Raw genomic sequence first — 22,704 nt, forward strand, 5'->3', positions numbered from 1 at the left:
TGCCTTTGCCATGTCCAGGCATCCTTTTTGCATCCTATTTGGAAAAGACAGTTTTCTCTAAAGACAGAAGTAGTTTAGAGGATCTTCTGGGATTTTGGTTTTTTTGGTTTTGGTTTTTTTTTTTCATTTCCTTCTAGGACATAGCTTGGGATCATTGGCAAGTGTTATAAAAGGAGACAGAAGTTAAATGTTGCCTTCACCTGGTTGGGTCTCCAAATCTGTCTTAATTTTTCTCTGCTTGACTTTTGCATCTTTTTATTGAAACCATATGTGATTCTTTCAGCAACATGCAGTAATTTGTTTGGAAATACAGGGCTAGAGATGTGTCTCTTTACTGGCTTCTGAAACAACTGTGAAATAAGAGTTAAGAACTTTTATACAAATGAGTCCTAAACATATTGCAAATTCAGTTAAAAATAAATAAGTAAGTACTTAGCAAAGAATTCAATAAACAGTAAGAGTAGTTGAATTAAAATATTTCCACTAAAATTAATGAGCCAATCCTGGAATGCTTAGGCTGACTCTTAAGTGTGCTCTTTTAAAGGCTTTGAATATGTTTGCCTGTCTGAATTTCTATGGAGCATTTTGAATGCATGACAGATTATAATCTTCAATTATTTTAATTTGGTTTTCTTAATGGGCAAAATAGCTAAGAGCTTAATAATAAAAGACACTTACTGCTTATCATTTACATTATTTTATGTGTTCATTAATAATTATAATGGGTTTTATAAAACAAAAAAATCAAGTCTAAGTATCCCCAGGTCATATTATTGCAAATGTTGCATACTATTCTGTGGAAGATTTGGTAAACTAAGTGGTTTTTGAAGAGCATTTTTTGACTCCATATGTTGTAGAGCAAGACAAAGACCTTCAAAGGAAATTTATTTTCTGGTTCATTCTGTGGAAAGAAAATGTAACAGGATGAATGTCCTGCTTTGCTTTCTCCAGATACATTTCCAGGCACAGTGCAGGCATGGGCAGAACCTGGACCACGGATACCTTGTGAAATACTCTAAATATATTTATATATTAGTAGAGGAGTACTGTTGTTACAGTCACATCTTCTCCTCTGTAGGCTCAGCTGTCCTTGTTCATTCACCCCATTTCCTGGCCCTCCAGGCATTTTCTTCACTGCTCTCTAAACACTCTCCATTGGAACACTTCTTTCCCTGGCAATGTCGTGCTCCAAAAACTGTGTAATTTATGGTCTCAGTGTGCCCTCCAATGTGCTGACCACACAGCTTTCCATGCTCTGACCACCCCTGCTCCTGGCAGGGGAGCACTGCAGGGATCTCTGCTGGTCCTGTCACTGCCAGGACAAGGGAGGGGAGCTTGTGAATTCAAACCCTGCAGCAAAAAAGGTGCTGAGACCACAAGGGTGTGGATCAGCAGAAGAAAACCAGTGATAAAATCTGGTACCTTAGAGGAGCTCAGCACCTGAAATTCTATTCACCAGCAAAGTTTGTGGGAATGGTTTAGCTGGTAAATCCTGAGGAGATGCACAACCCCCCAAGATACTATCTGTGAAAGGAGGATGCAATCCTGTGCCACCAGCACTGCTTTTCTAAATGTGACATTGCTGCAGAGGGGAAGGCCAGCTTGGAAGGGCTTGACCCTGTATTGCCTCAGGAGTTGCAATGTTCATTTTCAGGCATTTTAGTTATTAGAACAGAACCTGCAGTACAAAATACCCATCTTGTGAATTTGCACCATTTCTCCTGTCCCTGGGATTGCTTTGTAGGAACAAAGGCTGAGTCAGACTGGAGGTTCTGGTTCTGGGTTGCAAGCATTGCTGTGTTTTGGATGATTCCTCAGTGGTTTGAGCTCCAGCCCCTCCCTGCTGGGCTGCAAGGCCACCCTGTCCTTGCTGGCCACAGCCAGGCAGAGGATGCAGTGCCAGCACAGTCCTGGCTCTGCTGCAGGTTCCCTCTGGGGGCTGCTCCCATTTCCAGATGGTCCATTTGTATCTGTCAGAGTTGGGGAGTTTCCTGCATGGAAAATGTTACCTGTGTTCACCAGGTAGGGTGGGAACAAGGGATTGCAACTTCCAACATAAATTGCCTCTTGATCTGGGACATTTTCCCTCACCAGTGTGTCAATCCACTCCAAGCTCCATCCCTGAGGGGTATTTTAGAGCATAAAAGCTGCTTTGCAAGCAAATTCCTTTTATGACAGTCATCAGCCAGCATCATTCATCCTGCTCACATCATCATATGCAGAGTTGTATTATGCCAGGCACTGGAGGAGCTCAAAGCTCCAAGGGTTCTCTGAGTAAAAAATGTATAAATGCAGCATAGGAAAACCATCCCTCTGCCATCTGTTCTGTAACCCAGAGCCCTCCATACCTCTTGACTGCAGTATAAAAGGAGAGATAAATGAAAGGAAAATTCATGTGTATGTTCTCCAGTCAGAGGATTATCATATGGATCTGTTACCATCTTCACACTTCCCAGACTAAATGAAGGAAAAAGTAACTCCCTTCTGAACCAGTAAATTCCCCAACCAGTAATTTTTACTTCTAATTTAGTGATCTCCTTGGGAATAGAGAGAGGTTTATGATTATTATATTAATAATATTATGAGTAGCATTAGTATTATTGTTATTATTATTATTATTATTATTATTATTATTATTATTATTGTAAACTGCTCCAGGAACAGTTTCAACAAAAGAAGTGAACCTTGCATTGTGTTCAGATAATGTTCTTAACTTCTCAACAAGATTTACTAAATTGCACCCCGGGAATTAGGCAAGTGAAACTTTTGGTCAAAATGTTACAGGATTACTGAAGAAATGTTTTTTTTTTTAATCTCATTAAGAATGGTAAAATTATATGTTCCAATATAAAAAGCATGTGTGTGATAAATATCTCCCTGGTAATAAAATGTACTATGCTTCATTGTCAGTGGTCTTTGCAACTTTCTGTGACAAGTGCTACTTCTTGCATTATTTTTTTTCCTGAACACTTCACATCCTTGTATTTCTACTGGAAACGGATTTAAGTATAGGTAGCAGGCAAACTCTTGTGCTATGATTGCAATTAACAGCAAATAACGAGTCTTTGCTGAATATTTGCAATATATTTCCCCCATCTTTGTTTTTCTCAATGCAGTATAATTAGCTCATGGATTTCTCTCAGTATAATTGTCGTGTGGGTCTTATGATATATTTCATCTCCCAGATCTGCAATGATTTACATACAGACAGCTTAGACCCTATTAATGCTAATAAAAGTGCTGCAAGGACATCCTATAGCATGCACTTTATTAAACTGTACATTGCTTTCTTCGAGAGCTTCTGTTTATCTGCATTTCCCAAAAATAAAATATAGTGCCTTTAGCACTGAATATTTAAATCCAGGCTCCTTTTCCCTGTTTCTGTCTTTCTCTATGCATTTCTAATGCTTCTATCACAATGGAATCTGGGTACTATATGCAACAGGAAATAGAGCAGAAAAATGTCCACTAACAGGCTCTTCCCTCTGTGATTCAGGTTAAAACTGCTCCCATTTTGGTTCCCTGGAGTGTCTGCTTAGCTCCTTGGTGTTTGTGCTCAAGCACAGCCTTAGCTGGGCCAGGATGGGGCTGGGCAGAAGTGCAGAATACCTTTGTTGGGTCGTTGTGGGTTTTTCCCTCCTTTGTTCAGGGAAAATTTGACATCACAGTTTGTTTGGAGCTGTGCAGACACACGCTGACAAGGACACAGCTGTGTCCCACGTTACCCTTTTTAGTTTGTAGGGTGGGAACCCCACCCTGGCTCGAAGCTGGAGGTCCAGCAGTGTGTTCCTGTGTTCAGTTTCCTTAAGCCTGGCTCCAGGTGTGGATGTAGTGGGTTGGAGCTTGAGCTCCTTGATGTGAGCTGTGCATTTGCACAGGCATTGCCACCAGCTCGATTTCCAGCCCTTCCCTCTGGCAGGGCAGAGCTGACCTTCTGAAAATGGGGTCTCCAGCTATCAAACTGGTGAGTTAGCTGCTGTCACTGAAACCACTGTTGTGCAAGCAGTGCTTGATTTTGGTTTGCCCTTCCTCACCCACAGATTTGCTAATGAAAGTTGGATTCGTGTCTCCTTGGGTCTCTGCAGCCCCACATAAACCTGGACAATTCCTCCTGTGCAGCACGAGGGCACTGTCAGTGTCCCCAGGCTCTCTTTTAAGTGACTATACCAGAGTAAGTCCAATCAGTTTTCCTCCACACTAAGAGTGTAACAAGCAGTGAATCCTTTGGAGAGAAGACAAATGGAGCTGTGTCTATTCCCTGACCTGCAGCTCCAGCTCGTTGGTGCTGCACAGATCAATCCTGGCCCTGCCTCTGATAACTGACATGATTAGCCATTAGCAGGAGCAGGCAGTTTGGTGGGGGAAGTACAAAGAAAACTGTGTACAAACTTGGTAATGATCTGGACAAAGGGATCAAAGGAGGTTCTGGGAGCCAGGGGTCTGATACTGCCCTGCTCTGACACGTTCAGCATTGTCAGCCTCCAATGTCAGGAGGGGAAGGAGGAGCAGCAGGTCACACAGGGGAGGAGTGTGGAGCAGCCCACAGCCCCCTCCAAATTCCTTTGCCTGGCAAGCAAAGCCTCCTCTTCCCTTGGGAAATGACCTTCTGTCCAGGAATGGAGGCTGTCTGGGGACACAGCTCCCACTGAGTTCACTCAGACCCCTCCAAGGGTGCAGCTGCTCTAGCAGAGATGCCAATGTGCACTCAGCTACGAGGGCTCTATTATCTTCCCACCACTTCCTTGTATTCACAGACCTGTTAGGGAAAAATTTATGCACATCGCTTTTTGCAGTGCCAAGACACTTTGTGGTGGTGCAGGGGGTGGTAATTTATTTGTACCTTGCACTTTCTTTTGGGAATAGTCATGCTGTTGCAAGAACTTCTTTCAACATTTGATCAGAAAATTAAATTTGTGTTTAAAGAGATAGTCAGGGTTGCTAGGACAACATATTAACCTCCCTCCTTTTTTTCCTCAGCTCTGTATCCAAGGTTCATGGAACTGACTGTGCTGTAGTCGGCTGGCAGTGTTGTTCTTAAGGTGCAGGAGGGAAGGGCTTTCAGAAACCATGTCCAAAACTTGCCTTTCCTCAAATAATCACACAAAATGGTAACATCCCACTGGGCATTCCCAGCCTGGCCTTGTCAAGCCAGCAGGGTTGGACAAAGAGGAGCAAACAGCCCCGTTCTTTGAATTTCATGGGAGTGTTTGTGTGCACGGTGGCCAGGGCTGAGAATACACGGGGGAGCTTGCAGACAGCACTTTCAGAAATGATTAATGGCCAGGAGACTCTGGGTATGGCTGAAAAATTTGGACACTTCAAGGAGCCCAGGGTTTCAGTAATATGTGAACAGCAGGGTTTGTGCATTTTAGGCTCTTCCACATCTCAGCTGAAAAGTCACAATTTCAATGATTTCTCGTGAATGAAAGAGGAGCAAAATAGCTGAAACAGTGTGGAATGTACTTCCCATGGCTTTTCACCAAATCTTTGGCGTTCAGCTGCCCTGTCAGGACTGGCAGTGGTGTCACATCCCTGCAGTGTTCAGGCTGAGATGTCTGAAGCTGCCTGAGCAGCCGTGTGGCTGGCGGGCACTGACGGCTCCTGTGTGCTGTTCCCTGCAGATCCGCTCCGACAAGGACAAGGAGATCCACATCAGGTACAGCATCACGGGCGTGGGAGCCGACCAGCCGCCCATGGAGGTGTTCAACATCGACCCCGTGTCCGGCAGGATGTACGTCACACGGCCCATGGACAGGGAGGAGAGAGCTTCCTACCACGTGAGCATCCGGCCCCTGAGCTGCAGGGCAGAGCTGCAGGGCTCAGGGAGGGACAGAAGCAGCCAGAGCAATGCAGAGTGCTGCTGGGGGGCTGCTGAACAGCACTGTGTGCCCAGGAAGGCCAGTGGCACCTGGCCTGTATCAGCAGGAGTGTGGCCTGCAGGACCAGGGCAGGGATTGTCCCCCTCTGCGTGGGCACTGGTCAGGCCACTCCTCAGATCTGGGATCAGTTTTGGGCCCCTCACCACAAGAGCGTTGAGCATGTCCAAGGGAGGGCAGTGGAGCTGGGGAAGGGGAGAGAGAGTGATTTTAAGAGGAGCAGCTGAAGGAGTTGGGGGGCTCAGCCTGGAGAAAAGGAGGCTCAGGGGCGACCTCATTGCTCTATGACTACCTGGAAGGAGGTTGTAGCCACATGGGAGTTGGCCTCTTCTCCCAGGTAAGGAGTGACAGAGCAAGAGACAGCCTCAAGTTGTGCCAGGAGAGGTTTAGGTTGGGTACCAGGAAAAATTTCTTCACCAGAAGGGTTGTCCAGCCCTGGCACAGGCTGCCCAAGGCAGTGGTGAAGTCACCATCCCTGGAGAGATTTAAAAGCCATGTAGATGTGGCACTTGGGGACACAATTGGGTGATGGGCTTGGCAGTGCTGGGGGAACAGTTGGACTTGATCTGAGAGGGCTTTTCCAAACTAAACAGTTCTGTGATTTTATGAAAGTGGAGATAAACTGATGTCTTTTTCAGACACAGAGGCATTTGTTTAAAATGGTGCAACTTCACACTGCTTGTTAAATCCATGCAAATTTATGTGTAGACTGAACCACCCAAAACCATGAGAAGCCAGTCACTACATTAGCATGTCTTGGGAAATTACTAATTTAAGAATCATTACTGCATCTAAACATGCAATAATTGCTATAGTCATTTTTCATTTTAATTCACCAGGAGATGTTCAAGGCAGTATGATGGGGGTGTGTCAGATAGGTTTTAAAATACGCAGATAGGCTAATATTAAATATCAGGGAATTAATTAAGATTAATTACACTCAAAAGTGATGGTGCCTCATGCTATCCTAGTTCATAAAATGCTCTACCTACAGAATGCTCTCAGTGTAATTGGCTGCTATGTTTTGATATAAACCCCAGCTCCTCTGTTGCACGGTGTAATTGCACAGCAGAGCCAGCCCCACAAATTGCTAAAAGAATAGGTCACCCCTTGCATGATAGCCCTGCAGAATTTCAGACATTTTCTGCATCTGCGCTCTAGTTGTGTCCTGGAGTGGTTTGAAAGGTTGTTTCATGGATTGCTCTCAGCCTTTGCCCATCTCCTGGCGTGGTAATGGCCCTTCCCAGGGATGCTGTAATGTCAGCGTGGCACACGGGTCACTTCACTGACACCACAGCAGACATGCACACTCTGGCAGCTTTATCAGGTAGCCAGTTAACCATGTTGACACAGCTTCTGGGCTGGGGTGGAAGGATAAAGAAAATAGATTACCTCTTTAGTTGGGTGGAAAAAGAGATTTCCCCTGGGTAAAAGGAGATCTGAAGAAAAAATATTTTATCCTCCGTGAGCAAGAACAATTATTTTGTTTGTTGTGCCTAGGAAAATATGAAGAGAGGTTGTTTTGGAGAAGAAATATTTGAGATATAGTGTGTGTCATCTCAGTGTTGTTGATTCTGTTTCAGCAGTGCAGGTTATTATAACAGTCTAGTCAATAATAAAAAGTTAAGATTTTTGATGGAGCCGCTGTGATGTCTGCAATCAGACACTCACAGTCAAAAACATGAGATGAAACAGATTTTTCCCTCCATCATAGATAGCAAACCCTGTGCCCCTTACAAGCAAACTGAACCTACCAGTCACAGTGAATTCAGCAAATTGAATTCTTGCCTTGTCAAAGGTGATGGGATGAGTCTGCCTTGTACGTACCGCAGGATTTTCAGCCTTTCTGTTCCTCACAGAAACCTTGAACTAGTGGCATCCATATGTAAATAAGCATATTCATACTCTGAAGGTTACAGGGAGAGGTATTTTATAGAGAGAATAACTGATAAGTATGTTATGAGTCCTTATAGACAGGAATACTGAATGATAGAAAAAACCTTTGTTAGGAGAACAGTAGAAGGTGATGGAGAACATTTTAAATTGTATCTGCAAATGACCTTTAGATCCTTCAGCCTCAGTAGCAGTGGACTGATGATTTCTTGAACCATCAGTTGTTCATTTACTAACCCTTTACAAAGCCATTATAAATAGACCATGCACAAAGCAATGACCCAAACACTGGAGCAGAAACTTACAGGAGGAATGAGCAGTGCTGGAAACTTGAAAAAAATTGGCCAGTTGCCAGAAAGAATATAAAATCCAAAGTCTTGGCTAGTGGAAGGTTTGAAGAAGTCAGTGTATTTACGCCACTTCACAGAGCCCAATCTCTAACTGATAGGAAAGGCAACATGGAGCCAGGTTTGAGTTGAAGACTCAAAGTTGTTGAGTTGAAGACTCACTACTGGAAGAGCAGTGGCTGAGCTGTAGGCTTGGATGTGAACTGGAGAGCTTGGCCACCTCTGAGCTTGTTTGACATCTGCTGTAGTTTCCTTTAGCATGAATTAGGAGCTTTGCTCTTCCTCTGGGGTGGAGAATGTCAGTGAAGCAAGGCACCACTCAGGTCCCTCTGACCCACAGGACATGGGCTCTGTGTCTGATGCAGCTTGTGCCCCAGCTGAAGGTGGGGGCACTCACACAGCTTCAGGTTTTCTGCAGCCCCAAACAGAACTGAGCCTTTTCAGCATCTCTGTCACTCTCAAGTGTTGTCCTTGCTGCTTTTGTTCCCAGGTAATCTAAAAACTAATTATAAAAGAAAGAACAATAATTTCCAAGTGTTTGTGAGGCTACATATCAAGAGTTCTGTTTCATTAACTCCCACATTTTCAACACATATTTTCTTATGCATAATTATCTGTATTGCTTCAGGACTACCATTTTTAAAATACTAGTGTTCTAACACTCCCTGCATTCAGCAAGCCATTTGTCTGATGAAACCTCCCTCGTTCCCTAAGGTAAAACAGACTTTTTTCTAATTAGATGAGGAGTTCTGCAGCAGAACTTCCCCTGTTTTTGTGATCATTCTTGAACTTTTGGGGAGCTTGTGGTATGCAGGGATGTGTGTGCCTCTGGGACTCACAGCCCCTGCCCAGGTGGTGTGTGCTGGCACTCCCAGTGATTGCAAGTTCAGCTGTATTTTGGCCTCATCTGTTTTTGTCTGCACTCCAAACCAGAGCACAAACTCTCCAGAGACCTCACAGACATCCCAGACGCAGAGTCAGCTGAAAATATGAGCAGAGGAAAGTGAAACAGGCCCTGCCAGGCACTGAACCAACCCCACACAGCTGTGGGACACACAGGGGTGGGACAGACAGACATGGCACACACAGGGGTGGGACAGACAGACATGGGACAGACAGACATGGGACACACAGCCATGGGACGGACAGACATGGGACACACAGGGGTGGGACAGACAGTCATGGGACAGACAGACATGGGACACACAGACATGGGACACACAGGGGTAGGACAGACAGTCATGGGACACACAGGGGTGGGACACACAGCCATGGGACACAGACATGGGACAGACAGTCATGGGACACACAGCCATGGGACAGACAGCCATGGGACAGATAGACTTGGGACACACAGGGGTGGGACAGACAGGGGTGGGACAGACAGACATGGGACACACAGGGCTGGGACAGACAGACATGGGACAGACAGGAGTGGGACAGACAGCCATGGGACACACAGGGGTGGGACACACAGCCATGGGACAGACAGACATGGGACACACAGCCATGGGACACACAGCCATGGGACAGACAGACTTGGGACACACAGCCATGGGACAGCCATGGGGCACATTCCCATATTTCTCTGCCACCTCACTGTGGCAGGCATGTGCTTGCAGTCAGCCCCTGAAATGTTCACTGCATGCCAAGAAAGTTTCAGCAGGGGTAATATTTAATGTGCATGAGTTCTCTCTATTTAGCAGCACTCCCCAAATCCTGTTTGTGCTGCTGACAGAATCAGTGGCTCTCAATGTCTTTTCTGATCCAGACACCAGTTTCATATTAAGTTTCACTTAGGCCTGGCAAGTACAAGGGATAGAAAATTGGTAGCTTGGTTTTCCAAGACGTTTTTCAAGCTCTGTTTTCAAAAGACATCAACATAAACATGTCAGTAAGTAATCATTGCTTATGGTACTCAAGTAATATGCATTGTAGAGAAACTTTGAAGCAAGTCCTAATCCAGATATGTGTGCACAGTCAGCATCAGGCTGATTAAAATAGTCCCTCAGAAATGGCTGGAGCAGAGCAGGTGGGTTATAGACTGACAAAGAGTTGTTTTAAATGCAAAAGAAAAAAAATAATTTTACTACAAATTAGGGGATACAAGAGCTAATTCCAGTATTTTGAACCATGTTGAATAATGCCAGGCATTTGTGTCACAATGCTCTAAATTGAACTTTTAATCACAATTAAGAGCACACAAATTAGGCATGACATTGTATGCTTATTGCTTAAAGACTGTGTCACTGATTGATAATGTATATTTGTATTAGTAGTATTAGTGCCTCAGTAATATTCATATTTAACACAACTCGCTGTGTTGACTTTGACTAACTACCTTCAGATACCACAGGCCTCCAGTGTAATCAATAATCATGATACCAAATCATTTGTATGCCAACAGCTACATTTACACTGGAAACTGTCAGTAGGAAAACCTCAGAGACCTGTGGTAGCTGCTGCTGAATATGATAGCAATAATTGTCACACTTTTAAGCAATATTTGTTAAAGAATATGGAGCCAGCTCCTTGGCTGGTACAGCAGTGATGCATCAGCTGGAGATCAGTTGCCTACATGTATTAATTTTTCAGAATCCTTTGCAAGGTATTTCATTTGGTTTTGTTCCTTCTTCACTCCTGCCATGTTCTCCCTCTTGGGGAAAGCATAAATATTTCAAACTAACTTTATAAATGCTTCTTAACTGTCTCTTCAACCACCCACCAGCTCTAATTTGAGTATCTGTGCATGCCCCATGTGTCCTGTGGCCCAGGTGATGCTCACTGACCTTTCACTGATGTGTTTTCCAGCTCACAATGATTATGTGTGTCTGTGGAGTTCAGCCATCACCTTTTGTGCCTTGCCCAGTGCTACAAAGCACTCCCATGCATCTGCTTTTCATCCTCTTTATCACTTTAACACCAAAATAGAGGTGGCTTGGTCACAGGTGGCCAGGGAGCTGCAGTGGGCTCTGGCTGTGGCTCACAGGAATGAGCCCCATCTCACTGAAGAATGGCTCCAAACAAAGTGTGCTGTCCAGCTGGAGGGTGCCTCATGAATACCAAAAGAAAGACAAGAGAACAAGGGAGAAGACAAATTAAGGGAGAGTAATGTATTATGGGTCTGCCTTGGAGATCCAGGCAGCTTCCCAGCAGACAGACTGACCCCCTGCAGTCCCTCCTTCCTTGGCTCTCCCTGCTGAGGATGCTCTCTAATTAGGAATTGTCTCTTAGCAAGGAATGGTTTTTAACTCCCATTGAGTTGAGATTCAACCCTCTGGCCAGGCTGGCACTGACCACAGAGAAGGCATTGGCACGTGGGAATTGTTCAGAGAGTGCAGGCAGAGGAAATGAATGCAAACAAGAACAAAAGGAAAAAAGTAGAAATGTTCACTGAAGCCAGGCCAGAAAAAGGAGCAGGAGAGAGGAGTGCCAGGGCACAGTGACCACAGCAGTGTCACTTCCCTGCCTCCCATGGCTCAGCCCAGAGCTGGTGCTGGGCTCAGGACACTTGAACATGTCACCACAGGTTTGATGAGATCCCTGCAGTCTTGCTCATTGAATTTTTTTTGCAGTGACGTGCTGATGGGTACATGTGCTCAGTGAGTGCAACAAGCAGATAGATGTGCATTGCTGAGAAATCCCTTACTCCTGGAGATTTCAAACAAAAGCTATCAAATGTAATTAAAAATTTGCAGGGGGAGAGTCAGATCTGAGGGGGGAGATACCAGCTTTGCTCTCTGCTTTATCTCTGAATGGAACCATTTCCGCTGCTGGAAATGCTGTAAGAGAGAGCCCAGTGCTGCCTCAGTTTGAAGATAATAACTTTAATTTTAGCTCTGAATTACTTTTTTTCAAAGACAGTCTGACCTCTGACTGTAAAGTTATTGAATTGCTACATCTGACATGATGAAGGATAGCTCAACAGGTGGGAGCCAAAGCAGTTCCTGTGTAGGAAAGAAATGCAAATATTAAGAGCATTGCAAGTCACGAAACACAAATGGTACAGCCTGTATTGAAAGCAAAGCTGGACTTCTTCAGGCTTTAAAGAAAACGAGCTGCTTAATTTCCTTTTTTTTTTAAAAAAAAGTGTTTTTCTCCCAGCTTATTTCACGTAGCAGTTTGTTCTCTTTGCTTGATTAAATGTTAATCCAGCCCGTCCTAATGGTGTGCAGTTCCTTTTGTTAAGCTCTGAACTTCTGAGCACCATACATGAAGGGGAAAGTTGCATCAATCACCAGCACAGTGAGAGTGAAAGACAGGAACCAGGGCTAATGCAATTAGCACATTTATTTGTCATGCATCAGAGGAGCTGGAGACCTCCCTGGCACATCAGCTCTGACTCCCTGCAGCAGCCTGATGCTGTAGGGAGCTGCTGGGAGGGACCTGAGGCCTCCATCCCACTGGATGGCATGAGCTGGAGTGTCCCCTGTCCTCCAGCCCCACTCTGCCAGCCAGCCCTGGCACAGGGAAATTGTGGCTGCCCCACCCCTGCAAGTGTTCAAGCTCAGGCTGGAACTTGGAGCAGCCTGGGGAAGGTTCCTGCCTGTGACAGAGGGTTGGAACTGGATGAGCTTTAAGGTCTTTTCCAGCCCAGCCCACGGTGTGGTTCTGTGAAGACTTGGTTCCTGAGCCCACCAGCCCTGCAGGATGCCACACTGCCATGCCAAGTGCTGTCCCCAGTTCTGCTGGCAGGGTGGAGGCTCAGCAGTGCTCACAGGGGCTGGGATGAAGAGGGGTGGTGTCCAAAATCTGCAGCACTCAGAGCCAGGCAGTGCCTCCCCACGTGCAGCTCTTCCCTGGTGCTGCAGTTCTCCTGAAGCCACACACCATTTAGAGTTGCCATCTGTTCCCTTTAATGAGAAAGCTATCCATTTTTTTCACCTGGTTACTGATTGTTCCAGACTATTGTGATTGCTTTGTTTTATTAATTACTCATTTTGACATGCTGTATCTGTCTCTTTTGTTCAGAAAACAGATGCTCTTGTTTCTGGGCATTATTACTGATGGTTATTGCTAATAAGATAAAGCTGCAGTTCCAGTTTAACTGAGGGCTTAACACTGTAGCTCTGGTTATTGAAATGCCTCAGCACTGGGTATTTTATTCAAGCCTGAGGAAATTGCATTCTTAGTGCCATGGGGGCTCCCATTATTTGAAGGAAAGGGACTTTTTAAATGTCTTTTAGTGCACAGAGCAGTGGGGTTGGTAGCTGTTGCTGTTCCTGGAGACCATGAGTAAACAAAGAATAAACATTACTAAGTTCATCCTGAAATCTCTTCACTTTCTAATCCCTAGTATTATGGGTGTGAAATGCTGCAGGTTCCCATAAGAAACTTATCACTCAAAATCATTTCCTTACTTTATTTGGACTAAGCAAAATTTGCTTTTCAAATTGTCAGACAAGGTTCAATATGTCTTAAAAATTAAAATAGAGTGGTCTGTGAGCTGTGAAGGGATAGGATAGCATCACTACACCAGCATTGAAGTGTTTCCACTGAGAATCACTCTTAAAATATTATTTCAATATTATATTAAGCTCTGAAAAACTGTCTGTGAGTCGAGTGCAGATGGAAACCATGTCAGTGCTTTCTGCTGGAATTAGATACTGGCTCCATTCAGTTTTGAGAAAGCATTTATGATGTAAAGTCAATCCTTGCAAAACAGGCTCTCATTGTGCACCAAATGCAGTTGCTGATACTGTTGTTTCATTGTGCTCATTCCCAGCTCCGGGCTCATGCAGTGGATATGAATGGAAACAAGGTGGAGAATCCCATTGACCTTTACATCTACGTGATTGATATGAATGACAACAGGCCGGAGTTCATCAACCAAGTCTATAATGGGTCTGTTGATGAAGGCTCTAAACCAGGTACAGTTGGAAAAAAGGTCTCAAGGTTTCACAGATTTTCAGCCATCCATCTGGAGTGGTGGCCTGGGCTCTGCTGGGAGCACAGGGGATGGGGACAGGTTTGCTCTTGCTGGAAGATTGATGGAGGTGAGAACAATCTGGTTTCTTTTTCTGGATGAAGAAAAAGTGCAGACTTGGGATGGAGACAGCCTGGATCCTGGTGGTCCTTTCCTGGCTGTGGAATTTGTAAAAGCAGCAGTTCTGTAGAGTGATGCTCTGTAGCACCATGCTCATACACTCATTGCACACGTGCAGGGCTGTTATTCTAATTACAGAGTCTGGCAGTGGCCTTTCACTGACCCTGTGTCTCAAATGCTCAATATCCTCCTCCTTGATATTTAATTCAGTCATTTGCCAGCTCAATATCTGGCATCCAGTCAGACTCCAAAGAAGGCTCTGTCTCAAGAAATCACTTTCTTACTTGGAACTTGATGCAAACCTGCAGAAGTAGGAATATTCACATTGAAATTGCAGGCTCTTCCTCTGTCCCCACAGACTTTGCTAACAGGTAAAATAGGGAAAAACCTGAAGTTGAATTTCAGGAAATTTATGGGTGAAAAATCAGTGAGGGTATAAGCTGTACAGGGAAAAGTGATGATTTTTACATGAGCACATTTATATGCTTGGAAAAAGCAGAGCTGTAAAGGTCTTTAATGTTCTATTTCCAGCTCTGCTGTTGATTTGTTATTTAAGTGTGGTGTAACCCTGCAGTTTCCAATATGGGAGCAGGCTTGGTTTAGCTCATTGCTGAGTGTAACTAAAATGAATGCATCCATTCTTTGAACATAAATTGTTCTGTGTCACCAGTCCAATTGTCTCCTGAAGTCAGAGGGAGGTTTTTCCTGGTTCCTGTCCTTGGTTGTTTGCCAGCTGAGGGGTTAAACACCCCGTGCCTTTGGTTTGTGTCAGCAGACATTTGTCACCGTGGCTGTGCTGCCGGAGGTGTGACAGGGAGTCTCGGTGGGCACTGTTTTTAACAAGGTGATTCACAGTTGTGATTGATTGTCTTCCAGCAGCCGTGGGGGACACGTGGTGGGGACAGAATGTGACATTATTTCTGAGCAAAGAATAGGTACAGCTCCCTTTCTGCTCGGATGTCCCAGCTTCAAAGTCCTGATGCTGGTCCTGCTTGGATGAGGGAACTGAGAAGTCCCTGAGCTCCTGGCTTTGGTGACATCTTCCCAGAGAATTTTTCCAGCTTTCATTTGAAGGCCACTTTGGGGCATATGAAGGTTTGAAGATTGATGCAACATTTCCATAGTAAATCAAATTTCTTACATCTTATTCGAGGACAGATCAATATTCAAAGTGTTCCCAAATGTTTTAACTAGCTCTGTTCATCTGTCAGAGAAGCAGTAAATTGCATCCTCTTCTTGTCTGAAATCCAGATAAGCCTTTGAGCTATTAAATAGAACAGGATAATTTTGCCTACAAAATACTTGTGCCTGTGCTTCTAGCAGTGTTTTTTTTTTGGTATTCTCTATCCCAGGCTGGAGTGCTTGCCTTTAAGGCAGGAAGGTAGAAAGCAATATGTTTTTATTCAAAAGCAATTACATTTGTCTTTGATGTATTTGTCGGGTTTTTTTTTTCTCTCCTGTTTAATCAGTATTCTTTTAAAGGTTTATATTAGTATTGAATTTCTCTTCCTTGCTTTTGTAGAGCCTCCTAGGAATTTGGGTATCTGAGGCCCTCTTTCTGTGTGCTTGGCAAGAAACATGATCTTGTGCCTTTGAGAAAGTGATAGAGAGGTCATGGAGTTAAAGGGAATATCTGCCTGCTCCTCCTGTGCCTCTAAATTATGTGTCTCTTCTTCAGAGACAGGTGTAGACAATGTATTTAGCTAAGGGTAGATCTTGCAAATATTTAGAAACTTTTAGCAGCTCAGGATGCATCAGAATATTGTAACAACTGAGGAGGTACCACACCAGCCATTGCAAGAGAAGAAAAACGACCAGAATTCATGATTATTTCTGGCAGCAGTTGAGGAATGAGAGACACTGCATATTCTTTGAGGTAACAGCAAAATTTGTTCAGTACTGATTCAACAGTAAGTTAGATACGTATATGCATCTATAAAAATATATCTGCATATGTGTGAATATCCAAAAAATCTTGTTATATGTTACAGGAGTTCAGCATTCATTTTGCTCTGCTCAGTGCTGCTGAACTATGCCTGAGGATTGAAAATGCTTCCCTGGGCATCCTGTGCAATTGTTATTTCTCACATTTTCCATATGCCCATTCATAATGGCCATGATTAAAAATGCAGGATTACTTGATTATGACAGTATCTGCAATGTTCTTAATTTTGCACTCCTCTGATGAGAAAGGTATTAGAGTATCCCAAATAAATGCTGACTCTGAGGGCAGCTAGAATGAGCAGCCAATGGCTGTTTGAAGCCAGTCGGAATTTTGCCCAGATTTAATGAAAAAAAAAAAAAAAAAAAAAACTCCAGATAAAAAGGACATATGGAGCTCAAGCTCTACCCATGGAAATTTTGCAGAGCAAGACCATCCAGAACGTGCTGCTGAGCAGAAGCTGAGCAGGGCACAGTGACCTTGGGCTGCAGGGAAAGCCCCAGGAAGGCTCCAGCAGGATCAATAGGGCAGATCCCCTTCCAGTGAGCAGGAAAGGGCCCTGTGGTGCTGTCCCAGCACTCTGGGGTCTGGGCTGGGGCAGAGGCAGGGCTGTGTGTGCCCAGCAGGGCTGTGTGTGTGTGTGTGTGTGTGTGTGTGTGTGTGTGTGTGCCCATCCTGCCCAGGGCTGTGTGTGTGTGTGTGTGTGTGTGTGTGTGTGTGTGTGTGTGCCCATCAGGACTCTGTGTATGTGTGCCCAGCAGGGCTGTGTGTGTGTGTGTGTGTGCCCAGCAGGGCTGTCTGTGTGTGTGTGTGTGTGTGTGTGTGTGTGTGTGTGTGCCCATCAGGACTCTGTGTATGTGTGCCCAGCAGGGCTGTGTGTGTGTGTGTGCTGTGCCCGCAGGGCTGTGTGTGTGTGTGTGTGTGCCCAGCAGGTCTGTCTGTGTGTGTGTGTGTGTGTGTGTGTGTGTGTGTGTGTGTGTGTGTGTGCACAGCAGGACTGTCTGTGTGTGTGTGTGCCCAGTCTGTGTGTGTGTGTGTGTGTGTGTGTGTGTGTGTGTGTGTGTGTGTGTGTGTGTGTGTGTGTGTGTGTGTGTGTGTGTGTGTGTGTGTGTGTGTGTGTGCGTGCACAGCAGGACTGTCTGTGTGTGTGTGTGTGCCCAGCAGGGCTCTGTGTGTGTGTGTGTGAGTGCCCAGCAGGACTGTCTCTGTGTGTGTGTGTGTGTGTGTGTGTGTGTGTGTGTGCGCGCCCAGCAGGGCTGTCTGTGTGTGTGCCCAGCAGGACTCTGTGTGTGTGTGTGTGTGCCCAGCAGGGCTCTCTCTGTGTGTGTGTGTGTGTGTGTGTGTGTGTGTGTGTGTGTGTGAGTGGCTGTCTGTGTGTGTGCCCAGCAGGACTCTGTGTGTGTGTGTGTGCCCAGCAGGGCTCTCTCTGTGTGTGTGTGTGTGTGTGTGTGCCCAGCAGGACTGTCTGTGTGTGTGTGTGTGCCCAGCAGGGCTGTCTGTGTGTGTGTGTGTGTGTGCCCAGCAGGGCTGTCTGTGTGTGTGCCCAGCAGGACTCTGTGTGTGTGTGTGTGTGTGTGCCCAGCAGGGCTGTCCTGGCAGGATCCTGCCCTGCCAAGCACAGCCAGGTCCCCCCTTGGGACTGGGATGTGGTGACCTGGGACAGAGTGTGGGGCTCTGCTCTGAGCTCAGCAGGGAGCTGCAGTGAGTGCCAGGCCAGGGCAGGGCATGCAGGTGGCCAAGTGAGATGTGACCTACTGACTCAGCAGTGAGCAGCCCAAAGAGAATGGGGTGAACCAAGGAAAAGGGGACACAGAAGGAGGCGTGCTCCAGCGGCACCGTGACACTGCTGGGCACTCAGCCTCCCACAGAAACAAGTTTAGCCTGGAATACAAATACACAAAATTCTCCAAGAGCTGGAAATATTGGCAGTGATGTGAAAAGACTCATTAGACAGTCTGATGAGGTTTAAGTGAAGGGGCTTCCCAGCCTGCAGAGCACTCAGCCTGGGTTCCCAAGGAGCGTGCTCTCTGCGAGTCACCTTGAAGCAACCCTTGGCAGGAATAGAAATCATCAAGTATTATTAATTATAATAGGTTGTTGTTGCTGGTTAAGATTGTAATAGCTTAATTGAAATAGTGTCTTGAGCCGTAGCATAGTGTTCTTGAAATCAGGAGCTCACTCTTGGTGAAGTTCACTGTGGTGAGAACTGGCCCCTGGACATTCTCGGATGTGCTGCTCTTAAACTGAATTGCATCTCTTTCCTTTTCTGATATCCTCTGGAAAAACAGCTTAATGCATGTCTAGTTTATCTAGCCTCAAGTCAAGTAGCTGGGACATTTAAATGTAAAAGCAGGCCCTTCCAAAAATGCAGAACAGGAGTAGTGATGCACAATTTCCTTTTCCACAGGACCATCCTTCGTCCTCACTCCCCCTCCGCGAGTTGTTTTGGTTTATCGCGCCACTGTTTGAAAGTGTATCTTAAAAGCCCGTGTTTTACTCATGTTGAATAATGTTCTGCCTCTTTGAACTTTGCCTCTGTGTGAAGAACACAGCCAAGTTTTAAAAATGCAGCTGCAAGCTGGAGCTGAAATTCCCCTGCTCCCTCTGGCAGCCTTAATCAGCAGAGCTCTGCCGGGGCTGCGCGCTGCCTTTCAAGCTGACAAAGCGGGGTGGGTGCAGAGCTGCCTGCCCTGCAAGGATGCTGCTGCCTTTTCCATGCCCACACCTCCCAGCTGCATCACACCAGCTCCTTACAGCAGCAAGGAACTGGGGCTGGAGTGGGATTTTCCCCTCTGTGCAGCACCAGCTGCTGCCTGCCGTGAGCACAGCTCCTGAACTCGTGCTCTGGGTGTGCAGGATCCCAGCAGTGTCCCTGGTGAGGGCTCTCTCAGGAGAAACTCCCACAGTTCCAAAAAAAAATTAACTCAGTAAGATGGCATGAAAATGCTTAAATATGAAAGAAGAAAGGTAATTTAATCACAAAACAATAGTGTGATGGAGAAGGATTATTTCCATCTCTGCAGAAGCTTAGTTTTGCTATAACCACCACAAACCCTTCCTCGTGGAAGGATGGGGATGTCTTACTTAACTGAAGCGTTCAGTTCTGAAAAGGTCAACGTGAAATGCTCTGCAGCGACTTGAGTGCTTTGCTCTGGGTTGTATCTATTTTGTTTTAACAGAAAGATTGTCAAAAATTAACTCATCTCTCCAAAACAATTTGTTGCTGTCAGACTGGCCTTTTCCATTCCCATTCATCCTTTCCACTTCACTAACTCTCTGGATACATCTTGGTCCCTTTCAAGTCCAAGTGACTTCTTTTAAACTCTATCCAGCCCCTTCATTCTCCTGGAGTTCTGCAGGACAGTTTACTCCTTCCACCCTTCTTGGGAGTGGTGTGAAAATAGAGGAATATTAGTATTTCTAACATGAGAAATGTTGTAATTTAAAATTTCTCCATCTCCTCCCGAGTCCATGGAACTCTGATAGAATAATTGTTGATAACATGCCACGTGAAAAATGAAATAGCTGGGAGCCAAATCTATATGTGGCAAATTGAGTTAAAGAAATCTCATAAAAAATAAGCAGTATATAAAAAAACCCAAGGATTTTAAAAGCCGATTATTCTACTAGTGTCCCAGTTTGTTTATTTTATTTCTATGCCAGCAGAGATTCCCTCAGAGATTAACACCATGGACTAATGCACAGATGGGGCCAGAAACTCGAAAGTCATCTGAATATTAAGAATTTAAATCTTTAGCCTCAGTGATTTGAACAGAAAGCCAATTATGAGGCTGAATTAGTTTTCAAATTAAACTGCAATTTAAGGCTTGTGAAATTAATCTTTTAAGGCATATAGTTGCATTTGTATATATATATTCATGGGGAGAATTTGGATTCTGCAGTTCTGGCTTGCTCCTCTTCTCCAACCTGACAGTGCAATTCATGAGGAGGTGCCTGGTGTGCCTGGTTGTTTGTTCAGTGAAGGAACAGAGCAGGTGTTGCTGGGTGGCAGGGCTGAGATCTGAAGAGAAGATGTTTCATTTTAAAAAATTAATAGGACACGGAGTGAAACCCTCTTCCTGCCACTGCAACTCATTCCAGAAATGCCATGGTGCTGCTCGTAGTCAAAACATTCAATATGTTTTTTCCAGCTTAGAAGTAAGTTAATTTTAGAGCTCTTCATTTAGGAAGGTCCCAGTTCAAGAGAGCACCTGAACAGGTTCATGGTTGGGGCTGCCACACGTTCTGGTTTGTAGCACTGAAAATTAAAAATCATGCAAGTGCTGGATGTTTCAGAGAGATTATGCACAGGCAAAATATTCCAGAGGGTAAGAATAGGACTCAGTGGGTTCCATTCATCCCACAGGTATTCACAGGTTGGGTGCATTACTTCTGCATCCATCCCAAGCTTGAATATATTCATCTATGGCAGTGCCATCTTCTGCACCCTGGGCAGGTGCTGCTCTTATCCTTGCACTTTATATGCTATTAGAAATGGCTTGGTCCAACCTGATTCTGTTCTCTCACACATTACTAACAGACTTAGGATACACAATATTCTTTTTCAAGTTCTTTTGCTCAGCCAAGCACAATTTTAAGATAAGAAATTGTTTTTCTGCAGACTCATGTGGTAGTGCTTTCCATTTTCTTTCGAGGTGAGTGGTTATGAAATCTGTGCTCTTAATTTCCTTTTCAGAAGCATCCAGTCCCAAGAGCAAGGAAGTGAATTATAGGACTGTAAGTGAGAAAAAAATGCAAATCCCAAGACTAATGGGTTTTCCCTCAGAAAAAAAAAAAAAAAGCCAAGTTGATATAAAGGAAAAAAAAAGAATGTGGAAATGAAGGTCTGACACCAATGTAGGAGGAAGTTACAACTGGACACTGTAATAGCCTACACTCTGCCTCCTTTTAACCAGCAGTTACAAATAGCATAATATGATACATATAATAACATTTATATAATATTGCACCACTTTATATCATATTGCATTCTAGTATCAAAATTCAGGGAATGGATTGAAGCCCTGTGGAGGAGGTGTTCAGTGTCAGGCTGTGTGCAGCTGGGGCTGCATGATTCCTGGAGTCACACATGCCTTCAGTGCAGCATGAAACCTGGCTGTTCAGCACACTTCAGTGGGGATGTTCAGGATTCCTTGTCCTAAGTGGTTCCTGCTTTCCTCTTCTTTAAATTAGCCCTGGAAATTGAGAGGCTGCATGTCCAGGAGCTCAGCAGAGCTGAACCTCAGTTTATGAATTGATGCAGCTCAGGGCTGGGTGTGCCTTTGTCCATCCTGCTGTTTGGCTGGTGGGATTTCTCTGGGGTGAGGGGGTCTCAGTGGGCTGCAGGCTGCTGGAGGGGAGTGTCTTGGGTTGTAATACAGGATGTGGCCAGAGATGTGAATTCTGTCACCATCTGTTGGAGCAGGGTGGGGCAGTGACCCTGATCTCCTGGCACATATTATCTCCTCATGGGCCATCTTTAAACCAGCTGGGAAATCATCTTTATCTTCCCACAGCCCATCCTCCCTCCAGGAGATATCTCCTGTTAATGGCCAGTGAGTCCCAGGGCATGACTGATAAAATTCCATCATCCCACTGGGAGATGCTCCAGCCAGGGGAGGAGCCAAGCCTTTCCTACCCAGATAAAAACTGAGATTTTTGACACCAAGGCACCTTCTTTCCACTGGATTCCAGAGGAAAACCAGACCTTTCCACATCATCCCTGGAGCTTCAGAGGAAACTGCACCTTCTCCAGGAGCACTGCTCCAGCTGAACCACATCTGCCACTGCAGGAGGATGCAGCCACCATTGAATGGGACTGTGCCAACACCCTGACTGACTGACGGGTGTCAGCTTGGATTCTGACTCTGGCAGGGTTGGGATTGTTCTTTGCAATACTGCATTTCTATTTTAATTTTCCTAGTAAAGAACTGTTATTCCTAATTCCCATATCTTTGCCTGAGAGCTCCTTAATTTCAAAATTACAATAATAATTCAGAGAATTCATTCTCCATTTTAAAGAGAAGCTCCTGCCTTTATTAGCAGACACCTGTCCTCCAAACCAGGACAGGGAGGGATCTTTAAACCTGGCAAGGGCCGTGTGTGTGCTGCAGTCAGTGCATCTGCTGGTTTGCTCTCCGGAGGTTTTTATCCCATTTCTAACAAAAAGGAGGTTTTATTTCCGTCGGGGTGGCAGCAGCCTCTCCAGCTCTCTCTGTTGTCTCTCCAGACCTGCTCACTCTCTTTATTCTCATTAGCTTGGCTTTTGCCCGGTCTGAAGCTGAGGATCCAATGTCTCTGCTAATTAGGAAGTGGCATCCGTTATGAATTAGGTTAGCTGCTTGAAAGGTCAAAATTTGCCAATGATTACAAAAATTATGGTGAAGGAAAATGACAGTAGCTATCAGTTACAACGGAAAGAATATCGTTTGGAAGGGAAGTGCTGCTTCTGTTTCTTCCTTTTATCCAGAGCATGTGGGATGCAGTTTAATTTAAGTATATTTGCAATTTATTTGCACTGTCACCTTGATGTCCTGTCCATGTTCCTGCTCACCTCTGTGACTCCACTCGGCACCATTGCTGGGTCAGCTACCCAATTTC

General features: G+C 45.1%; 1 protein-coding gene across 1 annotated transcript in view; it reads left to right on the plus strand.

Moving 5' to 3' along the window:
• CDH4 (cadherin 4) overlaps positions 1 to 22,704 on the plus strand; it is a 414,536-nt gene that overhangs the window by 306,085 nt on the left and 85,747 nt on the right. The window contains 2 exon segments of the mRNA XM_056507230.1: positions 5,622 to 5,777; positions 13,842 to 13,986. Of these exon segments, the coding sequence (XP_056363205.1) occupies positions 5,622 to 5,777; positions 13,842 to 13,986 (301 nt within the window).

This window comes from Oenanthe melanoleuca, chromosome 20 (genome assembly GCF_029582105.1).
Source record: "Oenanthe melanoleuca isolate GR-GAL-2019-014 chromosome 20, OMel1.0, whole genome shotgun sequence".
Taxonomy (NCBI): domain Eukaryota; kingdom Metazoa; phylum Chordata; class Aves; order Passeriformes; family Muscicapidae; genus Oenanthe; species Oenanthe melanoleuca.